Raw genomic sequence first — 19360 nt, 5'->3', positions numbered from 1 at the left:
AGGTCAAGAAAAGTGTCCGGGTCGGTACAAGGTCATTGTTGACCTTTTTCATGACCCTATGGACAGCCGTCATGCCCTGCTCAGCGAGGAAAGATTGAAGCTCCTCGTCAGTCAATCCGTCGAGGGAGCTAGTATAGACTACACCACGAGACGATTTCAAAGTTCGGTGGGCCTCCACCCGGACAGGGAACGTGTACAGGAGGGTGGCCCGAAGCAGTTTTTGTGCCTGAAAGGCACTCTCAGTTTCTAGTAATAAGGTGCCGTTACGCAACCTGGTACAAGATTTGACAGATCCGGCTATGGCATCTACGCCCTTCTGGATAACGAAAGGGTTGACAGAGGAAAAATCCTTTCCGTCCTCAGATCGAGAAACTACGAGGAACTGTGGGGCAGGCGGTAGTACTTTTGTCACTGTTGGCTGGTCACGTTTCCGTTTTTGGGTCGAAGTCGAGAGAGATGGAGTAGAATCCATTGCGGAGGAATCCCCCATGATTGCCAGCGTCTCCGATGGCGCGCTCCTTCCTTGTGGGGACCCTCTCAGAGGGCACTCCCGCCTTAGGTGAATGTTTATACCTCAGGTCACACCTCCTGAGAAACAGACGGAGGGACCAATCGGCATGGTCAGAAGGTATCAGCTCAGGCAATCACCCCTCCCCGGGCCTGGCCTTTACCAGGGGGTACGCGCGTGCCTTACATGTCTACCCAGGGCGGGGACTTAAGCGTTACCCCATCACCGGCTACGCGTGCGAACGCGTGGGTCGGCCTTCAGGCACGCACAGGGAGGAAGGAAGAAGAGGAAAAAGAAGAGAGAGAGGGAGAAAGAGGACAGACTGTCTCAAACGCCGAGGCGGAGACCAGAGAAGGCAAGGAGAAGAAGGCAATGAGAAAGCAAGGAGAAGAAGGCAATGAGAAGGCAAGGAGAAGAAGGCAATGAGAAGGCAAGGAGAAAAAGGCAATGAGAAGGCAAGGAGAAAAAGGCAATGAGAAGGCAAGGAGAAAAGGCAATGAGAAGACAAGGAGAAAAAGGCAATGAGAAGGCAAGGAGAAAAAGGCAATGAGAAGGCAAGGAGAAGTCAAGGGAAAGAGTAAGGAAGACAGTGAGATGGAGAAGAGCAAAGAAAGGAACCAACAAAAGGAAGGAAGAGACGAGAAGTGAAAAACCAAAAAGACCACGATTATAGGTCGTGGAACCGTCCGTCTCCGGACGCAGGCGCTAACTACCCCCGTGAGGGGGATGGACTCCTTTTAGTCGCCTCTTACGACAGGCAGGAATACCTCGGGCCTATTCTAATCCCCGGACCCGCAGGGGGGATTTATATAAGTGAAGTACTTGATAATCAGATTTGCAAAGTATTTTCATTGGAGAGTGTAAAAGGGACCAGTTCAATATAAACCAGCAACTCCACTAACTTCAAGAGCTGATTTCACATTAATCTATATTTATCTTAAATGATACCAATGAACCATACAACAAGTTTATGGCCACATTTAAGCTTTTTTTTTTTTTTTTTTTTTTTTTTAAATACCTTTTCTCAAGAAAATGACATTCAACTCTGAAGAAAAAAAAGGGGGGGGGGGGGTTGGGGGATCACAAAAGGGCTAAAGATATTATGTCAAAATGAGATGAGACTGTCCCAATACTCCAAGTGAAATATTAGTCCTGATTTTATTACCTACTTCAAAAAACACAAACAAATACTGACACAGGAGGGGGCAGGGGTGACAAAAACTAATGTGTAATTCTGAGCAAAAAACTAAAGCAACCTGGCAAATTATAGGATGAGAAATGTGTGCAAGGTCAGTTACTCACAGTAATAAAGAGCTGATTGTGAATAATAATAAGCTGACCTAACTCAGACAAACAGCTAGTGCATTCTGTCATTATTTCTCAAACACAGTGCAGCAGTTGATAAACTCGCATCGTGACAAACAGCCAGACAGTAAGATAGTTCAGTCAGATCGAAAAATTCAAGCAAATACATTATTCACATATCCAACACCACCTGAGGAGTTGTCAAAATTATTAAAGGATAGCCTAATATATATATTCAATGAGCGCTAATGAGATACCAGATGATATCATCAAAGCTAATGCAACGGAACCACTTTTAGACATAATAAATTCCTCTTTTCAAGAGTGGTGTGTTTCCAAATAACCTAAAACTGCAAAAGTAACACCTCTGCTTAAGAATGGTGCAAAACACAAAACTGCTAATTATAGGCCAGCATCAGTTTTGTCAAGCTTCAACAAAATTATGAAAACAGTGTTATTTACAAGATTAACAGCCTTCTTAGATGACTTACAACATGGGTCAAGGGCTGGAAACTCAACCCCATCTGCAATTTGTGCCTTTTTAAATGAAACACTAAAAGCAGAACGTGTCTACAATATTTCTTGATCTTAGTAAAGCCTCTGATGTTACTGATGATGACATTCTTTTGCATAAGTAATTATTATGGAATTATAGGCCAATCTGAAATGTGAATCCAATCAAATATCAATAATCATCAACAGATTAAAAGACATAAAATATAAAGACAGTGAAACACAATATTTCTTCCTTTTGCGGCAATAAGGGGGAGGAGGGGGGTGGGGGAGGGATAATCACTTATGGAGTCCCATAAGGGTCAGTTCTGTGCTGTGTCCTATTTACGCTATATGTAAATGACTTGGCTACTAAAATGATGGAACCACAGTACTTTTTGCAAATTACACTAATATTCTTAATTAAATCACACACTGAGGAAAATCTGCAGGAAAGTGCAACATCGGTTATGCGTAGCTTAGCACTGTGGTTCAGGACTAATAGTCTCATTATAAATTCTGAAAAAACTGTGGCAGTTAAGTTTTGCACCATGCAAAACCTCCATCCTGCAAACCTTGTACCCCATTGAAGGAAAACATGTCACAAATGTGAGTCGTACAAAATTTTTAAGCATGGATATTCCGGAAGATTTGAAGTAGGTGATGCACCTTAGCAAATCTTAATAAAAAATTGAATACTTGTATGTACGTTGTTAGGATTCTCGCTCACCATACCAACTGCTAATCAGTGATGACCACATATGATGGGAGTATACAGTCACTACTGATGTATGGAATAATTTTTTGGGAGAATTCCACAATTAAAGTACAGAAAAATGTTATCAGGGTGATGACGAAAGCTGAATGCAGTGATTTCTGTAGACCCCTCTTATATTGGTCTCAAAATACTACCTCTGCCTTGTTTGAATATATGTATATTAAGTACTACACTTTACAAATGACATCATTTAAAAGAAAGAAAATATCTTCAAACATAACTATGATACACATGCATATGAAACGAGACAGAAGCTGAAACCACACACAAATGCAGTAATAGCAAACTTGACCGAAATAGGAATGTATCATACTAGAGTTCACCCATATGTCTCCTTATTTTAAAATCCATACCAATCTTAAACATATTTAACGTAAAATCTTAACAGTTCTTGCTTGACCACTGCTTTTACTCTGTCTCTGAATTTCTGAAACATATAGTAATTAAACCTCATTTACCAAACATTGGATTTCACACTATAATTTACTCTGTATTTATCATGCAGTCTTACTTTGTACCCACTGCTATCATATGTAGAAGCAACTTAGTATGTCAGTTTATATTATTATGCACTTTGTACTTACCATGTAATCACAAAGACTACAGCAATTGTAAATTACATATTCACTGTTTCTTCAGTGTACTTACTTTTTCACAGTCTTTTATTCTGTCAGTTACAAGATAGTTGGCACTTTCAATACTCGAGGTGACATCTCTGAAACAAAGAGAAGACAGTAGAGTATTATTTACATCCTGACTAGTGCACGAGAGGCAATACCTTTCTCAAAACATGAACCAAAGCATTACGTAATCTTGTATGAAGCCAGTCACGAAATTATGTTATCTATAAAAATAGTGTCTTAACTGTTGTTGTTGTTGTTGTTGTTGTTGTTGTGGTCTTCAGTCCTGAGACTGGTTTGATGCAGCTCTCCATGCTACTCTATCCTGTGCAAGCTTCTTCATCTCCCCGTACCTACTGCAACCTACAACCTTCTGAATCTGCTTAGTGTATTGATCTCTTGGTCTCCCACAACGATTTTTACCCTACAATACTAAATTGGTGATCCCTTGATGCCTCAGAACATGTCCTACCAACCGATCCCTTCTTCTAGTCGAGTTGTGCTACAAATTTCTCTTATCCCCAATTCTATTCAATACCTCCTCATTAGTTATGTGATCTACCCATCTAATCTTCAGCATTCTTCTGTAGCACCACATTTCGAAAGCTTCTATTCTCTTCTTGTCTAAACTATTTATTGTATATGTTTCACTTCCATACATGGCTACACTCCATACAAATACTTTCAGAAACTACTTATTTCTCTTCTTCAGAAACACTTTCCTTGCCATCAACAGTCTACATTTTATATCCTCTCTATTTCGACCATCGTCAGTTATTTTGCTTCCAAAACAGCAAAACTCATTTACTACTTTAAGTGTCTCATTTCCTTATCTAATTGCCTCAGCGTCACCTGATTTAATCCAAATACATTCCATTATCCTCATTTTGCTTTTGTTGATGTTCACCTTACATCCTCATTTCAAGACACTGTCCATTCCATTCAACTGCTCTTCTAGGTGCTTTGCTCTGTCTGATAGAATTACAATGTCACCGGCGAACCTCAAAGTCTTTATTTCTTCACTTGGATTTTAATTACTACTCCGAATTTTTCTTTTGTTTCCTTTACTGCTTGCTCAATACACAGACTGAATAACATTGGGGATAGGCTACAACCCTGTCTCACTCCCTTCCCAACCACCGCTTCTCTCTCATACCCCTCGACTCTCATAACTGCCATTTAGTTTCTATACAAATCGTAAATAGCCTTTTGCTCCCTGTATTTTACCCCTGCCATCTTCATAATTTGAAAGAGAGTATTCCAGTCAACACTGTCAAAAGCTTTCTCTAAGTCTACAAATGCTAGAAACGTAGGTTTGCCTTTCCTTAATCTATCTTCTAAAATAAGTCGTAGGGTCAGTATTGCCTCACGTGTTCCAACATTTCTACAGAATCCAAACTGATCTTCCCTGAGGTCAGCTTCTACCGGTTTTTCCATTCGTCTGTAAAGAATTCGCGTTAGTATTTTGCAGCCGTGACTTATTAAACTGATAGTTCGGTAATTTTCACATCTGTCAACACCTGCTTTCTTTGGGATTCGAATTATTATATTCTTCTTGAAGTCTGAGGGTATTTCGCCTGTCTCATACATCTTGCTCACCAGATCATAGAGTTTTGTCAGGACTGGCTCTCCCAAGGCCGTCAGTAGTTCTAATGGAATGTTGTCTACTCCCGGGGCCTTGTTTCGACTCAGGTCTTTCCGTGCTCTGTCAAACTCTTCACACAGTATCATTTCTCCTATTTCATCTTCATCTATATTCTCTTCCATTTCTATAATATTGTCCTCAAGAACATGGCCCTTGTATAGACCCTCTATGCTTAGAACTGGGTTTCCATCTGAGCTCTTGATATTCATGAAAGTGCTTTTCTTTTGTCCAAAGGTCTCTTTAATTTCCCTGTAGGCAGTATCTATCTTACCCCTAGTGAGATAAGCCTCTACATCCTTACATTTGTCCTCAAGCCATCCTTGCTTAGCCATTTTGCACTTCCTGTCAATCTCATTTTTGAAACTTTGTATTCCTATTTGCCTGCTTTTTTATATTTTCTCCTTTCATCAATTAAATTCAATATACCTTCTGTTACCCAAGGATTTCTACTAGCCCTCATCTTTTTACCTACTTGACCCTCTGCTGCTTTCATTATTTCATCTCTTAGTCTACTGTCTTTCTTTCCTCCAGTCTTGTCAATGGTTCCCTAATGTTCTCCCTGAAACTCTCTACAACCACTGGTTCTGTCAGTTTATTCAGGTCCCATCTCCATAAATTCCCACCTCTTTGCAGTTTCTTCAGTTTACAGTTCATAACCAGTAGTGTGTGGTCAGAGTCCACCTCTGCCCCTGGAAATGTCTTACTATTTAAAACCTGGTTCCTAAATCTCTGTCTTACCATTATATAATCCATATAAAAACTTCCAGTGTCTCCAGGCCTCTTCCATGTGTACAACCTTCTTCCATGATTCTTGAACCAAGTGTTAGCTATGATTAAGTTATACTCTGTGCAAAATTCTACCAGGCGGTTTCCTCTTTCATTCCTTACCCTCATTCCATATTCACCTACTACGTTTCCTTCTCTTCCTTTTCCTACTATTGAATTCCAGTCACCAATGACTATTAAATATTTGTCTCCCTCCACTATCTGAATAATACATTTCAATCTTTTCGTCATCTGCGGAGCTAGTTGGCATATAAACTTGTACTACTGTGGTAGGCCTGGGCTTCGTGTCTATCTTGGCGACAATAATGCATTAACTATGCTGTTTGTAGTAACTCACCCGCACTCCAATTTTTTATTCATTATTAAACCTACACCTGCATTACCCCTATTTGATTTTGTATTTATAACCCTGTATTCACCTGACCAAAAGTCTTGTTCCTCCTGCCACCGAACTTCACTAATTCCCACTATATCTAACTTTAACCTCTCCATTTCCCTTTTTAAATTTTCTAATGTACCTGCCCGATTAAGGGACCTGACATTCCACGCTCCGATCTGCAGAATGTCAGTTTTCTTTCTCCTGATAATGACGTCGTCCTGAGCAGTCCCTGCTCAGAGATCCAAATGGGGACTATTTTACCTCCAGAATATTTTACTTAAGAGGACGCCATCGTCATGTAACCATACAGTAGAGCTGTATGCCCTCAGGAAAAATTACGCTGTGGTTTCCCCTCGCTTTCAGCTGTTCGCAGTACCAGCACAGCAAGGCCGTTTTGGTTAGTGTCACAAGGCCAGATCAGTCAATCATCCTGACTGTTGCTCCTGCAACTACTGAAAAGGCTGCTGCCCCTCTCTTCAGGAACCACACGTTTGTGTTGGCCTCTCAACAGATACCCCTCCGTTGTGGTTGCACCTACGGTACGGCTATCTGTATCACTGAGGCATGCAAGTGTCCACACCAACAGCATGGTCCATGGTTTCATGGGGAGTGTCTTAACTAACAAGCATAAATGGTAATGTGCTACAAAACGGAAACCTGTTTTATTGTTAGAAGTCTGTGTCAAGAATATTCAATAACAGTCTGCCACACTATCACATGATGGCATATGAAAAAGTAAATACCAGAAAGAACCATCTCACTTTAAGACTAAGGCATACAGATATACACACACACTGATGTAATACCTATATTATAATCATCAGGCACAATGTCGAGGAGGACTTCAAGAATGTGATGTAATTCTGGAAATGAGTAGAAGAGCTTTTATGAACTCTTATCACACAGTGTGCCACATAAACCAACATCAATTATTATTACTATTATTTTTTTTTCATCAGTCTTCTGACTGGCTTGATGTGATCTGCCATGAATTACTCTTCTGTGCCAAACTTTTCAGCTCAGATTAGCAATTGCCACCTACGTCCTCCATTATTTGTTGGACATATTCCAATATCTGTCTTTCTCTACAGTTTTTACCACTACTACTACCTCTGGTACCATGAAAGTTATTCTGTGATGTCTTAATAGATGTTCCACCATTCTGTCCCTTCTTCTTGTCAGTATTTTCCATACATTTCTCTCCTTACCTATTCTCCTTATCTTATTCCTTATCTTATCAGCCCACCTAATTTTCAACGTTCTGTTGCAGCACCAAATCTCGGATGCTTTGATTCTTTTCTGTTCCAGTTATCCCACAGTCCATGTTTCACTATCACACAATGATGTGCATCAAACATACATTCTCAAAAACATCTCCCTCAAATTAAGGCCTATGTCTGATACTAGCGTATCTCCGTATATCCCGCCCAATTAATCAGAATCACTTGAAACAATCACCTTAAGCATCAGTAGAATAACAAATGAGGTCACAACAGCAACTTCAGCCCTGATGCCACAAAAACCACAGACATTATTCTTGATAATGTCACATCCCCAAGAATTGAAATTTTTAAGTACACACATCAAAAAAAGTTTTGCATCATCCCAGTTCCCATAACTCCTGAAGATCGACATTGACTGTGGATATTGTATCACAGACACAGCCCCTTGACTGTTTAGAGACGTCACTAAACCTGCCCAAAGGTGCAAACAACCATGCATGTGCAATGCTTATTAGACGGACGGGGTCCAACAGCCAATCAGTTACAGTTGTTCTACCAGGAAGGACGTACACAGCTTGTGTTGTCTGTAGTTCCACCATGCCTTAGACAGTCAGTACCGCGGTTCGACCGTATCTGCATTATTACTTTGTGCCAGAAAGGGCTTTCAACAAGGGAAGTGTCCAGGCATCTTGGAGTGAAGCAAAGATATGTTGTTTGGATATGGAGGAGATACAGAGAGACAGGAACTGTCGATGATATGCCTCAATCACGCCGCCCAAGGCTTACAACTGCAGTGGATGACTGCTACCTACAGATTATGGCTCGGAGGAACCCTGACAGCAACACCACCTTGTTGAATAATGCTGTTTGTGCAGCCACAGGACGTCATGTTACGACTCAAACTATGCGCAATAGGCTCCATGATGCACAACTTCACTCACGATGCCTATGGCGAGATCCACCTTTGCAACCACGACACCATGCAGTGCAGTACAGATGGACCCAACAACATACCGAACAGACCACTCAGGATTGGCATCACATTCTCTTCACCGATAAGTGTCGCATATGCCTTCAACCAGACAATCATCGGAGATGTGTTTGGAGGCAATCCGGTCAGGCTGATCGCCTTAGACACATTGTCCAGTGAGTGCAGCAAGGTGGAGGTTCTCTGCTGTTTTGGGGTGGCATTATGTGGGGCCAACGTACGCCGCTGGTGGTCATGGAAGGAGCCGTAAAGGCTGTACGATACATGAATGCCATACTCCAACCAATAGTGCAACTGTATCGGCAGCATATTGGCAAGGTATCTTCATGCAAGGATCACTTTAGGTCATAATGAAAAAGCTAAAATAACACAAAAATGGAGCACAGAATGTACTCGTATATAAATAACTACACAAACATGTCATGTAGACAGTAGTACATTGCAAAAGTCACAATAATAATCACTACTTAATTTTGCTTCAGCATGTCAGACTTTAAAATCCTCTGACATGTATACATGTCGTCATCAAAGTATGTCTTGTCACTGTAGATTTACAGTAACATCATATAAGTGTTAAGATCTGTATGTCATGAAATGTTATAAATTACATAAAATGCTACCAATGTTAACAGAATTCATATACATCGTTTCAAATCGATGTTCTAACACTCTGCTTACATGTAAGGTCAGGCCATTGGCACAAAAATACATTTACAAGCCAAGACTACCTGTGCCTGGCTGTATCACTAGCTTGATTTTTGCACCCTCTATGTTCTTTCAACAGTTGCAATATATACCCAAACAAAGTATTATGTAAGAATAGTGTTGCCATGTTCTGTATGAGCGCCCAAGCCACTGCGAGACATTTAGAACAGATAACATTTGTATTTTTATGCCACTTTATAATAAATAAATTTTCCTATCCTGTCCCTTTGCTCCTTATGACTATATCATCATGTAACAAGCTGTATGTTGTCAACTGATGTAAAAAGATGTTGTGATATGAAGCTTACAACTGTTATTTATGAAATGTATTAACTCCGATTAGTGCACTGGCAGTCTTGACTTGTGCCTCCTCAGGGGACACCACCTTAACGTGGCTGTCTGTGCGGGCGAGGAGGTTTGCGTGCTCTGGGTCCAGAGGGCTATGCCGGCAATAGCGTAACTACCAGCAGGGCCACCCATGCCAGACAGGACAATGGGGAGGAGCCAGACGAAGTGTGTCCCACAATGACCTATCTCCTGTCTCCTGTCTGATCCTATCCTAAGCCTATCCCTTTCCTATCATTCTTAACATCCTACAATATAGGGCAGGGAGGGCTCTAGAGGCGTGGTGAAGCCAGTCTCCCTAAGGGAGTAAACCCGATACAAATCATCTGCTGCCATGCGGTTAGTAGAGGGATCTATAAAGGCTAAGGATGCTCCCCTAAACATGGAGCCAGCTACCCAGCAAGCAAGCCGCCAGCACACAGACCGTGCATCCGAACGTTGAGCGTGGAATAGCAAGTTCGAGAGTCTTTCCGAACGTGCAGAGCAGTATCTGGCAGGTCAGATATTCTGAGCGTGCGTCTGAGCACTGACCAATGAGATGCCACAATGCCACCTATGTTACACGCACGCCATCTCCCTTCTATCACAGTTGTGAGGCGCCATATTGGCATTCATTTCAAGCTTACATGTATATATGCCGTTACTCAGCACCAGCAAATTCAGAATCACTGTAAAACCCGTTGTTAACTGTGTGGTTTGTTCCAATAACATAATGAGAAACATCATATTCGTGGCAAAAGAATTACTGAACTTGTGTATTGTGAGAGTAGGCTATTTGAAGGCAGCGACACACGGAAGATCCACCCAAAATGCATTGTTTATGGTACAATTTGTTATAATTAAATTTCAATTAGCCACGTATCAACGATAAGGTTTTCTGCAACGGGTAACATACTTTGATTTCTTGCATTTTCTGTGTTGTTGGTTTAGTGTAATGAGTAGCGTCACCTGTTTTGTATTGATTTGTTATTTGGGGCGGAAGTTCACATCTTGACACTCATAAATTTTATTTCCTAACATATGTGTCTTTATTAGATTCTGATACTTTATTATTAGTTTAATATAAGTATATACTATAATATTTGATGTTATGTAAATATAAGTTCACCTTTTTTTGAGGAATGAGTTTGTTCGATTGGCTTAATCTACAGGACAGCTTGCGCTACTTGTATAAAGATATTTTGTTCCTTTCTTTTTTTTCCTTCGTAATTCACATGTTGTAAAGATTCAGGTACTGGTTAGGAATTGTGATCAAGTAAGAATGACCTTAGGGTTTTACTAAAATGTGGGAATGATAAAATAGTGTTTATCTTATGTGGAGAACTATTGCAAATTTGTGTCGCACTATTTGTAATGGAACTTTTATAAACCTGTGTATTGAAGTTTCTATTTATGTATATTACATATAGAACAACGTGACTAGGATATGAACAATGGAGGAGACGTGCTTTTTAATAGAGCTAACGTGGGAATTTTATGCAAGCCGGTTGAATAAACTGTGTGATTTATGAACTAGAAACATCCCTCAACTGCCGCTGGAGCGCGTTGTGATCGCATATACCACGTTGGGGCCCAAGTACCGTATGCACAAGTCGCATCGTTCCTGAGCGATCAGCAGCACGATGAACTCGGCACGCTCAACGTTAATGTTCGACAGCACGGTCCGTGTGCCGACAGCTTAAGGGGAAACCTCCCAAACGGTTGGGCAGAAGATTAACAATCTCCCCCTGTAAAACATCAATTGTTGTGAATGTTAGCAAAGGAATAAGCCGGACAGATATTTCGATGACGACCCCAGCAAACAAAGAAAAGGATAAGAGATATGTACATAGGAACATGGAATGTACGGAGCCTATAGCAAGCTGGAGCCCTACGCCAACTGCTAATGCAAGTAAGTAACTACAGTATAAAAATATTGGCTCTCCAGGAAATTAGGTGGAAGGAGAATTACATAACGGACGCAGGAAATTTCACTATCTTCTATAGTGGCGGGAGGATGAATACCTTTGGAACAGGTTTTGTGGTTGCTAAAGAACTGAAACATGCGGTGATGTGCTTCCAACCAATCAATGAACGGATGTCCATATTAAGATTAAGGGGAAAATTTTTCAACATTACAATGTTAAACGTACAGAAAGCTGGCTAAAGCCTGAAATAAGTTCTGCAGAAATTTTTACGAAGTCTCAGACGGTGTTCAGGAAAGATAGATTAGGCAGAATTGGTAGTGGCATGTTTGTGTCTGTCAGTAGTGGTTTATTTTGTAGTGAAGTCGAAGTAGATACTCCGTGCGAATTGGTATGGGTGGAAGTTATACTTAACAGCCGAACTAAGTTAATAATTGGCTCCTTCTACCGATCCCCAGACTCCGATGATATAGTTGCTGAACAGTACAGAGAAAATTTGAGTCTCGTAACAAATAAATACCCCACTCATACGGTTATAGTTGGTGGGGACTTCAACCTTCCCTCGATATGTTGGAAAAAATACTTGTTCAAAAGCGGTGGTAGGCAGAAAACATCTTCTGAGATTGTCCTAAATGCTTTCTCTGAAAATTATTTCGAGCAGTTAGTCCACGAACCCATGCGAAATGTAAATGGTTGCGAAAACACACTTGACCTCTTAGCCACAAACAATCCAGAGCTGATAGAGAGCATCATGACTGATACAGGGTCATTGTAGCTAGGCTAAATACCGTTTCTTCCAAATCCACCAGAAACAAACGCAAAATAATTTTATTTAAAAAAAGAGGATAAAACGTCACTAGAAGCCTTCCTAAGAGACAATCTCCATTCCTTCCAAACTAACTATGCAAATGTAGACGAGATGTGGCTCAAATTCAAAGATATAGTAGCAACAGCAATTGAGAGATTCATACCTCATAAATTAGTAAGACATGGAACTGATCCCCCATGGTACACAAAACAGGTCCGAACGCTGTTGCAGAGGCAACAGAAAAAGCATGCGAAGTTCAGAAGAACGTGAAATCCCAAAGATTGGCTAAAATTTACAGATGCACAAAATTTGGCATGGACTTCAATGCGAGATGCCTTTAATAGGTTCCACAACGAAACATTGTCTCGAATTTTGGTAGAAAATTCGAAGAAATTCTGGTTGTATGTAAAGTAGACAAGCGGCAAGACGCAGTCAATACCTTCGCTGCGCAGTGCCGACGGTACTGTTACCGACGACTGTGAGGCTAAAGCGGAGTTATTGAACGCAGTTTTCCGAAATTCCTTCACCAGGGAAGACGAATGGAATATTCCAGAATTTGAAACATGAACAGCTGCTACCATGAGTTTCTTAGAAGTAGATACCTTAGGGGTTGCTGATACAATAGCTCCCTACTTAGCAATCATATACAACTGCTCGCTCACCAATAGATCTGCACCTACAGATTGGAAAATTGCGCAGGTCGCACCAGTGTTTAGGAAGGGTATTAGGAGTAATCCATCGAACTACAGACCTATATCATTGACGTCTGTTTGCAATAGGGTTTTGGAGCATATACTTTACGCAAACATTATGAATCACCTCGAAGGGAACGATCTATTGATACGTAATCAGCATGGTTTCAGAAAACATCGTTCTTGTGCAACGCAGCTAGCTCTTTATTCGCACGAAGTAATGGCCGCTATCGACAGGGGATCTCAAGTTGATTCCGTATTTCTAGATTTCCGGAAAGCTTTTGACACCATTCCTCACAAGTGACTTCTAATAAAGCTGCGAGCCTATGGGGTATCGTCTCAGTTGTGCGACTGGATTCGTGATTTCCTGTCAGGAAGGTCGCAGTTTGTAGTAATAGACGGCAAATCATCGAGTAAAACTGAAGTGATATCAGGTGTTCCCCAGGGAAGCGTCCTGGGACCTCTGCTGTTCCTGATCTATATGAATGACCTGGGTGACAATCTGAGCAGTTCTCTTAGGTTGTTCGCAGATGAGGCTGTAATTTACCGTCTAGTAAGGTCATCCGAAGACCAGTATCAGTTGCAAAGCGATTTAGAAAAAACTGCTGTATGGTGTGGCAGGTGGCAGTTGACGCTAAATAACGAAAAGTGTGAGGTGATCCACATGAGTTCCAAAAGAAATCCGTTGGAATTCGATTACTCGATAAACAGTACAATTCTCAAGGCTGTCAATTCAACTAAGTACCTGGGTGTTAAAATTACGAACAACTTCAGTTGGAAAGACCACATAGATAATATTGTGGGGAAGGCGAGCCAAAGGTTGCGTTTCATTGGCAGGACAGTCCACTAAAGAGACAGCTTACACTACCTCGTTCGTTCTCTGTTAGAATATTGCTGCGCGGTGTGGGATCCTTACCAGGTAGGATTGACGGAGGACATCGAAAGGGTGCAAAAAAAGGGCAGCTCATTTTGTATTATCACGTAATAGGGGAGAGAGTGTGGCAGATATGATACGCGAGTTGGGATGGAAGTCATTAAAGTAAAGACGTTTTTCGTCGCGGCGAGATCTATTTACGAAATTTCAGTCACCAACTTTCTCTTCTGAATGAGAAAATATTTTGTTGAGCCCAACCTACATAGGTAGGAATGATCATCAAAATAAAATAAGATAAATCAGAGCTCGAACAGAAAGGTTTAGGTGTTCGTTTTTCCCGCGCGCTGTTCGGGAGTGTAATGGTAGAGAGATAGTATGATTGTGGTTCGATGAACCCTCTGTCAGGCACTTAAATGTGAATTGCAGAGTAGTCATGTAGATGTAGATGTAGCTGTACATGCACCCACAGAGGAGGCAGATGAACAACAATAGGATGAGTTTTATAGCAAGGTAGAACAACTGTACGATCAGACTCCCAAACATGATGTCAAGATATTAATAAGAGACCTGAATGCAAAAATAGGAAAAGAAGAGGCCTTTCAGCCAACGACAGGAACACATAGCCTCCAGAAAATATCAAATGACAATGGACTTAGGGCTGTAGATTTTGCTCTAAGCAAAAACGTGACTGTCAGCAGTACGTTTCCCACATAAAAAATACACAAAGAAACATGGATTTCATCAGATGGACAAACTAGAAATCAGATAGACCATATACTGATTGATCGGAGACACGGATCAGACATAATGGATGTTAGGAGCCGATGTGGAGCTGACTGCAATTCAGACCACCATCTAGTGAGAATTAAATATAGACAAAGGATCTCACTATTGAGTAAACAAAAAGGCCACAAACAAAAAAGGTTTGACATTAAGAAACTGAAGTTAGAAAAAATATGGAGAGCATATCAAACGAAAATAGAAGAGGGGATTAAGACTGAGACCGATACATCAAATGAACTTATAGAAGTAATGTGGAAATGATGTAAGACTAAAATCCTCGAAGCAGCTGGAGAGGTTTTAGGACATGAACAGGCTCAAAGGAAGGAAGATAGGTTTGACAAAGGATGTATGAGAAGAATTGAGGAACGTAATATAGCACGAATGAAATAATTGCAGAGAAGAACTCAAGCAAATTTGAATGAATATAAAGAAACACACCAGCAAAGAGGGTCTGCAGGCAGAAGAAAAGAGCACTAGGAGAAGAAAAAAAAAACTGGAAGAAATTGAACAGCTAGGAGAAAAGAAGCAAAGTTGTGAAATGTACCAAAAGATTAAAGAAGGAAAGACAGGGGTCCAGGCCAGAACAAATATGTGTAGGAACAAAAAAGGGGATTTGATACAGGAGAGTAATAAAATACTTGACAGGTGAGCAGAATACTTCCAAGAGTTATTGAACCCAGAGGAACTGGTGGAACTAACTTACTATGGACCAGAGGTTGTAACACCGGAACCTACACTGGGGGAAGTGATGCAAGCCATTTATTTATTTAGCATATGGTTCATAACATCACAGTAAAAATTACAGAAACAACACGATTAAAAAAAAATCACATATGTATAAACAGAGCAATAAATAACAGTTTGTATATAAGGACACCGCCAATTGTAAATTTACACTCACAGAAGAGCAATCACAAGCCGACATCCAGCTTAGATAGTAAATAGTCGATTGCCTCTTGGGTCGCCATTAGGAAATCCTGTGGGTCACCCTCGTATACCCTTAGTGGGCATTCCTGCACGATGTGTTTGACCGTCTGTCTCTCAGCACCACAGTCGCAAGCGGCCGAAGGAAGTTTACCCCATCTGTGTAAGGAGTCTGCGAATCTCCCACAGTTGGTTCTGATGCGATTTAAGAGTTGACCAAACTTTGCGAGGGCAATCAAATCCTTTTGGTTTACTAAAGATGCATGGCATACTGTGACAGTTTACTGCTGTTCTGCTCTCCCATTCCTCTTTCCATTGGTCATTTATTTTAAAGTTGGTTTGGTGCAGAGCCTGTGTGGACTTTAGTGGAGGATGCCTAGACCGGAGTCGGTTTCCTTGGATGTCGTGAGTATCTTCATGGATTTGTAATTGAGGGTTGGTCATGATTTTTTGAAATTCTCTAACCAGAGTGTGTTCACGGCGCAGGTTAGGAAGGGCTATGTTACTGAGAACGGGCAGCCACACTGTAGGAGTTGGTCTGATTGTGCCTGATATAATATGCATTGTTGCATTAAGTTGGCTATCTACCATGTATGTGTGTTTGCTGTTGAGCCACACTGCGGCACAGTATTCTGCCGCCGGATAAACCAAGCCAAGTGCGGATGTTCTTAAGGTAGATGCTGTGGAGCCCCAAGTGGCAAGCCATTAAGACCTTAAAAAACAATAAGGCACCTGGAGAAGATCAGATCCAGGCCAAACTTCCCAAATATGGTGGGGAAATGCTGTGGAAAACAATTCATAAAATAATACTGAATATCTGGCAAGAGGAGAGCTTGCCAAATGAGTGGAAAACAGCTATAATGTGCCCCATACATAAAAAAGAAGATAAATTAAACTGCCAGAACTATCGAGGAATCTCCCTACTAAATACAACATATAAAGTTTTTCCAAGATTCTAACCAGCAGGCTTTCTCCATATGTGAAAGAGAGAGTTGGAGACTATCACAGTGGCTTTAGAAGAAATAGGTCAACAACTGACCAGATATTTACATTGTGCATACTACTTGAAAAATGTTACGAACATCAAATTAACATACACCAGCTTTATATCGACTTTAAACAAGCCTATGATAGCATCTCAAGAGTGGCATTGTGGAATGTAATGGAAGAGGCTGGAATACCTAAGAAGCTCATTAAACTTTCTATGATGACTCTCAGCAAAACCAACTGTAAAGTAAAAATACAGGGTGAAATCTCCTGAGAAGTGGAAGTGAAGAAGTGACTTACACGGGGTGACAATATCTCCTCATTACTATTCAACCTTTGCCTAGAAACAGTTGTAAGTCAGATAGAGTTAAACAAAGGAGGAACCTTCTTAAATGATTCGCTACAGTACGTAGTCTATGCTGACAATGTGGCATTACTCGCACGAGAAAGGTGCAAGGGATCTTGGCCTGACAGTCAATGTCAAAAAGACCAAGCATATGGCAATGGCCAACCAACAAAACCTACTAAATCACAGGATAGCCAACAGGGAGCCTGAAAGGGTGAGAGACTTCAAGTGCCTTGGGTCGACTATCACTGAGACAAATGACATTGGCAGTGAGGTGAAAGCCAGAATAGCAGTAGGTAACAGATGCTACTTTGCTGCATTACCTATGCTTAGGAGTTTGCATCTATCACGAAAATCCAAAATCCTCATTTACAAAACAATTATAAGACCAGTTGTTATTTATGGTGCTTAAACGTGCACCATGACTGTAAATGAGGAAAGGATCCTTAGCATATGGGAGAGAAGATGCTACGTAAAATATATGGCCCAATATATGATCAATAAAGTTGGCGCATTCGTAAGAATACAGAACTACAACACCTTTTTGAAGAACCTGACATTGTCACTACCATTAAAATAAGAAGACTGTGGCAGGGCACGTGGTCAGAATGGAAGAAGACAGAGCACGTAAGAGGATTTTTGATGGCAAGGCTGGAGGCAGACGGCGGAGGGGACACCCCAGAAAGAGATGTGTAGATGGAGTTGAAGAAGACATGGAAAAGCTGGGTGTCAAGAGGATGGAGACGGAAAGCCATGGATTGGATAGAATGGCAGGATATTGTGATGCAGGCCAAGGCCCTTCAAGGGCTCTAGAACCAAGGAGTAAAAAAGTAAGTCTTGACTTGTGAATGTATTTTTGCACCAATCACCTTTGTTTACATGTTAGCAGTGCGCTAGAAAATTATTTGTAAAAATTAACGTGAATGATGTTAACACTGGTAATATTTCATGTAATTTACATCATCTCATGATGAACAGAGCTTCACACTCATATGTGTTGTTGTTGTTGTATTCAGTCAAGAGACTGGTTGGATGCAGCTCTCCATGCTACTCTATCCTGTGCAAGCTGTTTCATCTCTGAGTAACTACTGAAACCTACATCCTTCTGGATATGCTTAGTGTATTCATCTCTTGGTCTCCCTCTACCGATTTTTACCCTCCATGCTTCCCTCCAGTACTACACTGGTGATCACTTGATGCCTCGGGATGTCTCCTACCAACCGATCCCTTCTTCAAGTCAAGTTGCGCCACAAATTCCTCTTCTCCCCACTTCTGTCGGTACCTCCTCATTAGTTAAGTGATCTACGCAACTAATCTTCAGCATTCTTCTGTAACAACACTCATGCGATGCTACTGTATTTCTCCAGTGAAACGGCATATTTTTGATGATGACATGACATGTCGAAGGATTTTAAACTATGACGTGCAGAAGCAAAATGTAAGCAATGTATTATTGTCACCTTTTTTGTAGTGTACAGCTTTTACATGACATATTTGAGTAGTTCTGTATATACGAGAACACTCAGTACTTAATGTTTGTATTATTTTAGCTTTTGATGTACTGCTTGAAAATTGCCAACAGTGAATTAAATCTACAGTCTCTGGATGCAGAGTGATGTGAAGAAGCTTGGCCTCATTGGAGATAAAGCCTTACAGCATGACAGAAGTTGCCACATTATTAGAAAAGCCAACCCCAAATGAAAAAGAAAGACGAGAACAGAGAAGAAGACTGTGATGATGTTTTCGATATCGTTTTCAATATCAAGGTTTGGATGTGAGAGTAAAAATGATGTCACAATTTGCTGCTACAGACAATGTTGAATGAACCTCAGCATCTGTTTGTCTACCTCCATAACAATGATGGATCACAAGCTGTTGGTTGCTCTTTTTAACCATTTGGCTTCAGTGCCAGACAAGGCAGTGCATTGTCTGCAATGGTGGACTCTCTTCATCTCCTGTTATCATTATCACATTCATTACCAGCCGATGGCGTAACACACCGATGCCAATGGCTTATCTTGCCTTCTGATCAAGCCGGACACAGCACTGATCAGGACAAGTTGCTTTGTTTCTATTTAGATAATGAGAACAAGAATGTGGTCATCGGTTTCCCAATCACAAGTGCCACGACAGCATCAGCTGCTGCTGCGGATCCTGTACTTCACTGTGTACTCTCTTTAGTGCAGCAAGGTTGGCTGAAAAAAACCCCTCGACCGTGCCTCAGATTCCTTGCGTAATTACTTCTCCCTCCAGCACTGCCTTTCTGTG

At 41.0% G+C, this 19360-nt stretch overlaps 1 protein-coding gene across 2 annotated transcripts in view; it reads right to left on the bottom strand.

Annotated features, from left to right (window-relative positions):
- The window catches only part of LOC126106366 (DNA repair protein XRCC1-like), a 71994-nt gene that overhangs the window by 11484 nt on the left and 41150 nt on the right, over nucleotides 1-19360 (bottom strand). For both annotated transcript variants that reach the window (XM_049912630.1, XM_049912629.1), the window contains one exon: nucleotides 3732-3798. In XM_049912630.1, the coding sequence (XP_049768587.1) occupies nucleotides 3732-3798 (67 nt within the window). The remainder of the gene's footprint in view (nucleotides 1-3731; nucleotides 3799-19360) is intronic.

The sequence above is a fragment of the Schistocerca cancellata genome, chromosome 10, assembly GCF_023864275.1.
Source record: "Schistocerca cancellata isolate TAMUIC-IGC-003103 chromosome 10, iqSchCanc2.1, whole genome shotgun sequence".
Taxonomy (NCBI): domain Eukaryota; kingdom Metazoa; phylum Arthropoda; class Insecta; order Orthoptera; family Acrididae; genus Schistocerca; species Schistocerca cancellata.
This window is presented reverse-complemented; position numbering and strand designations above follow the sequence as displayed.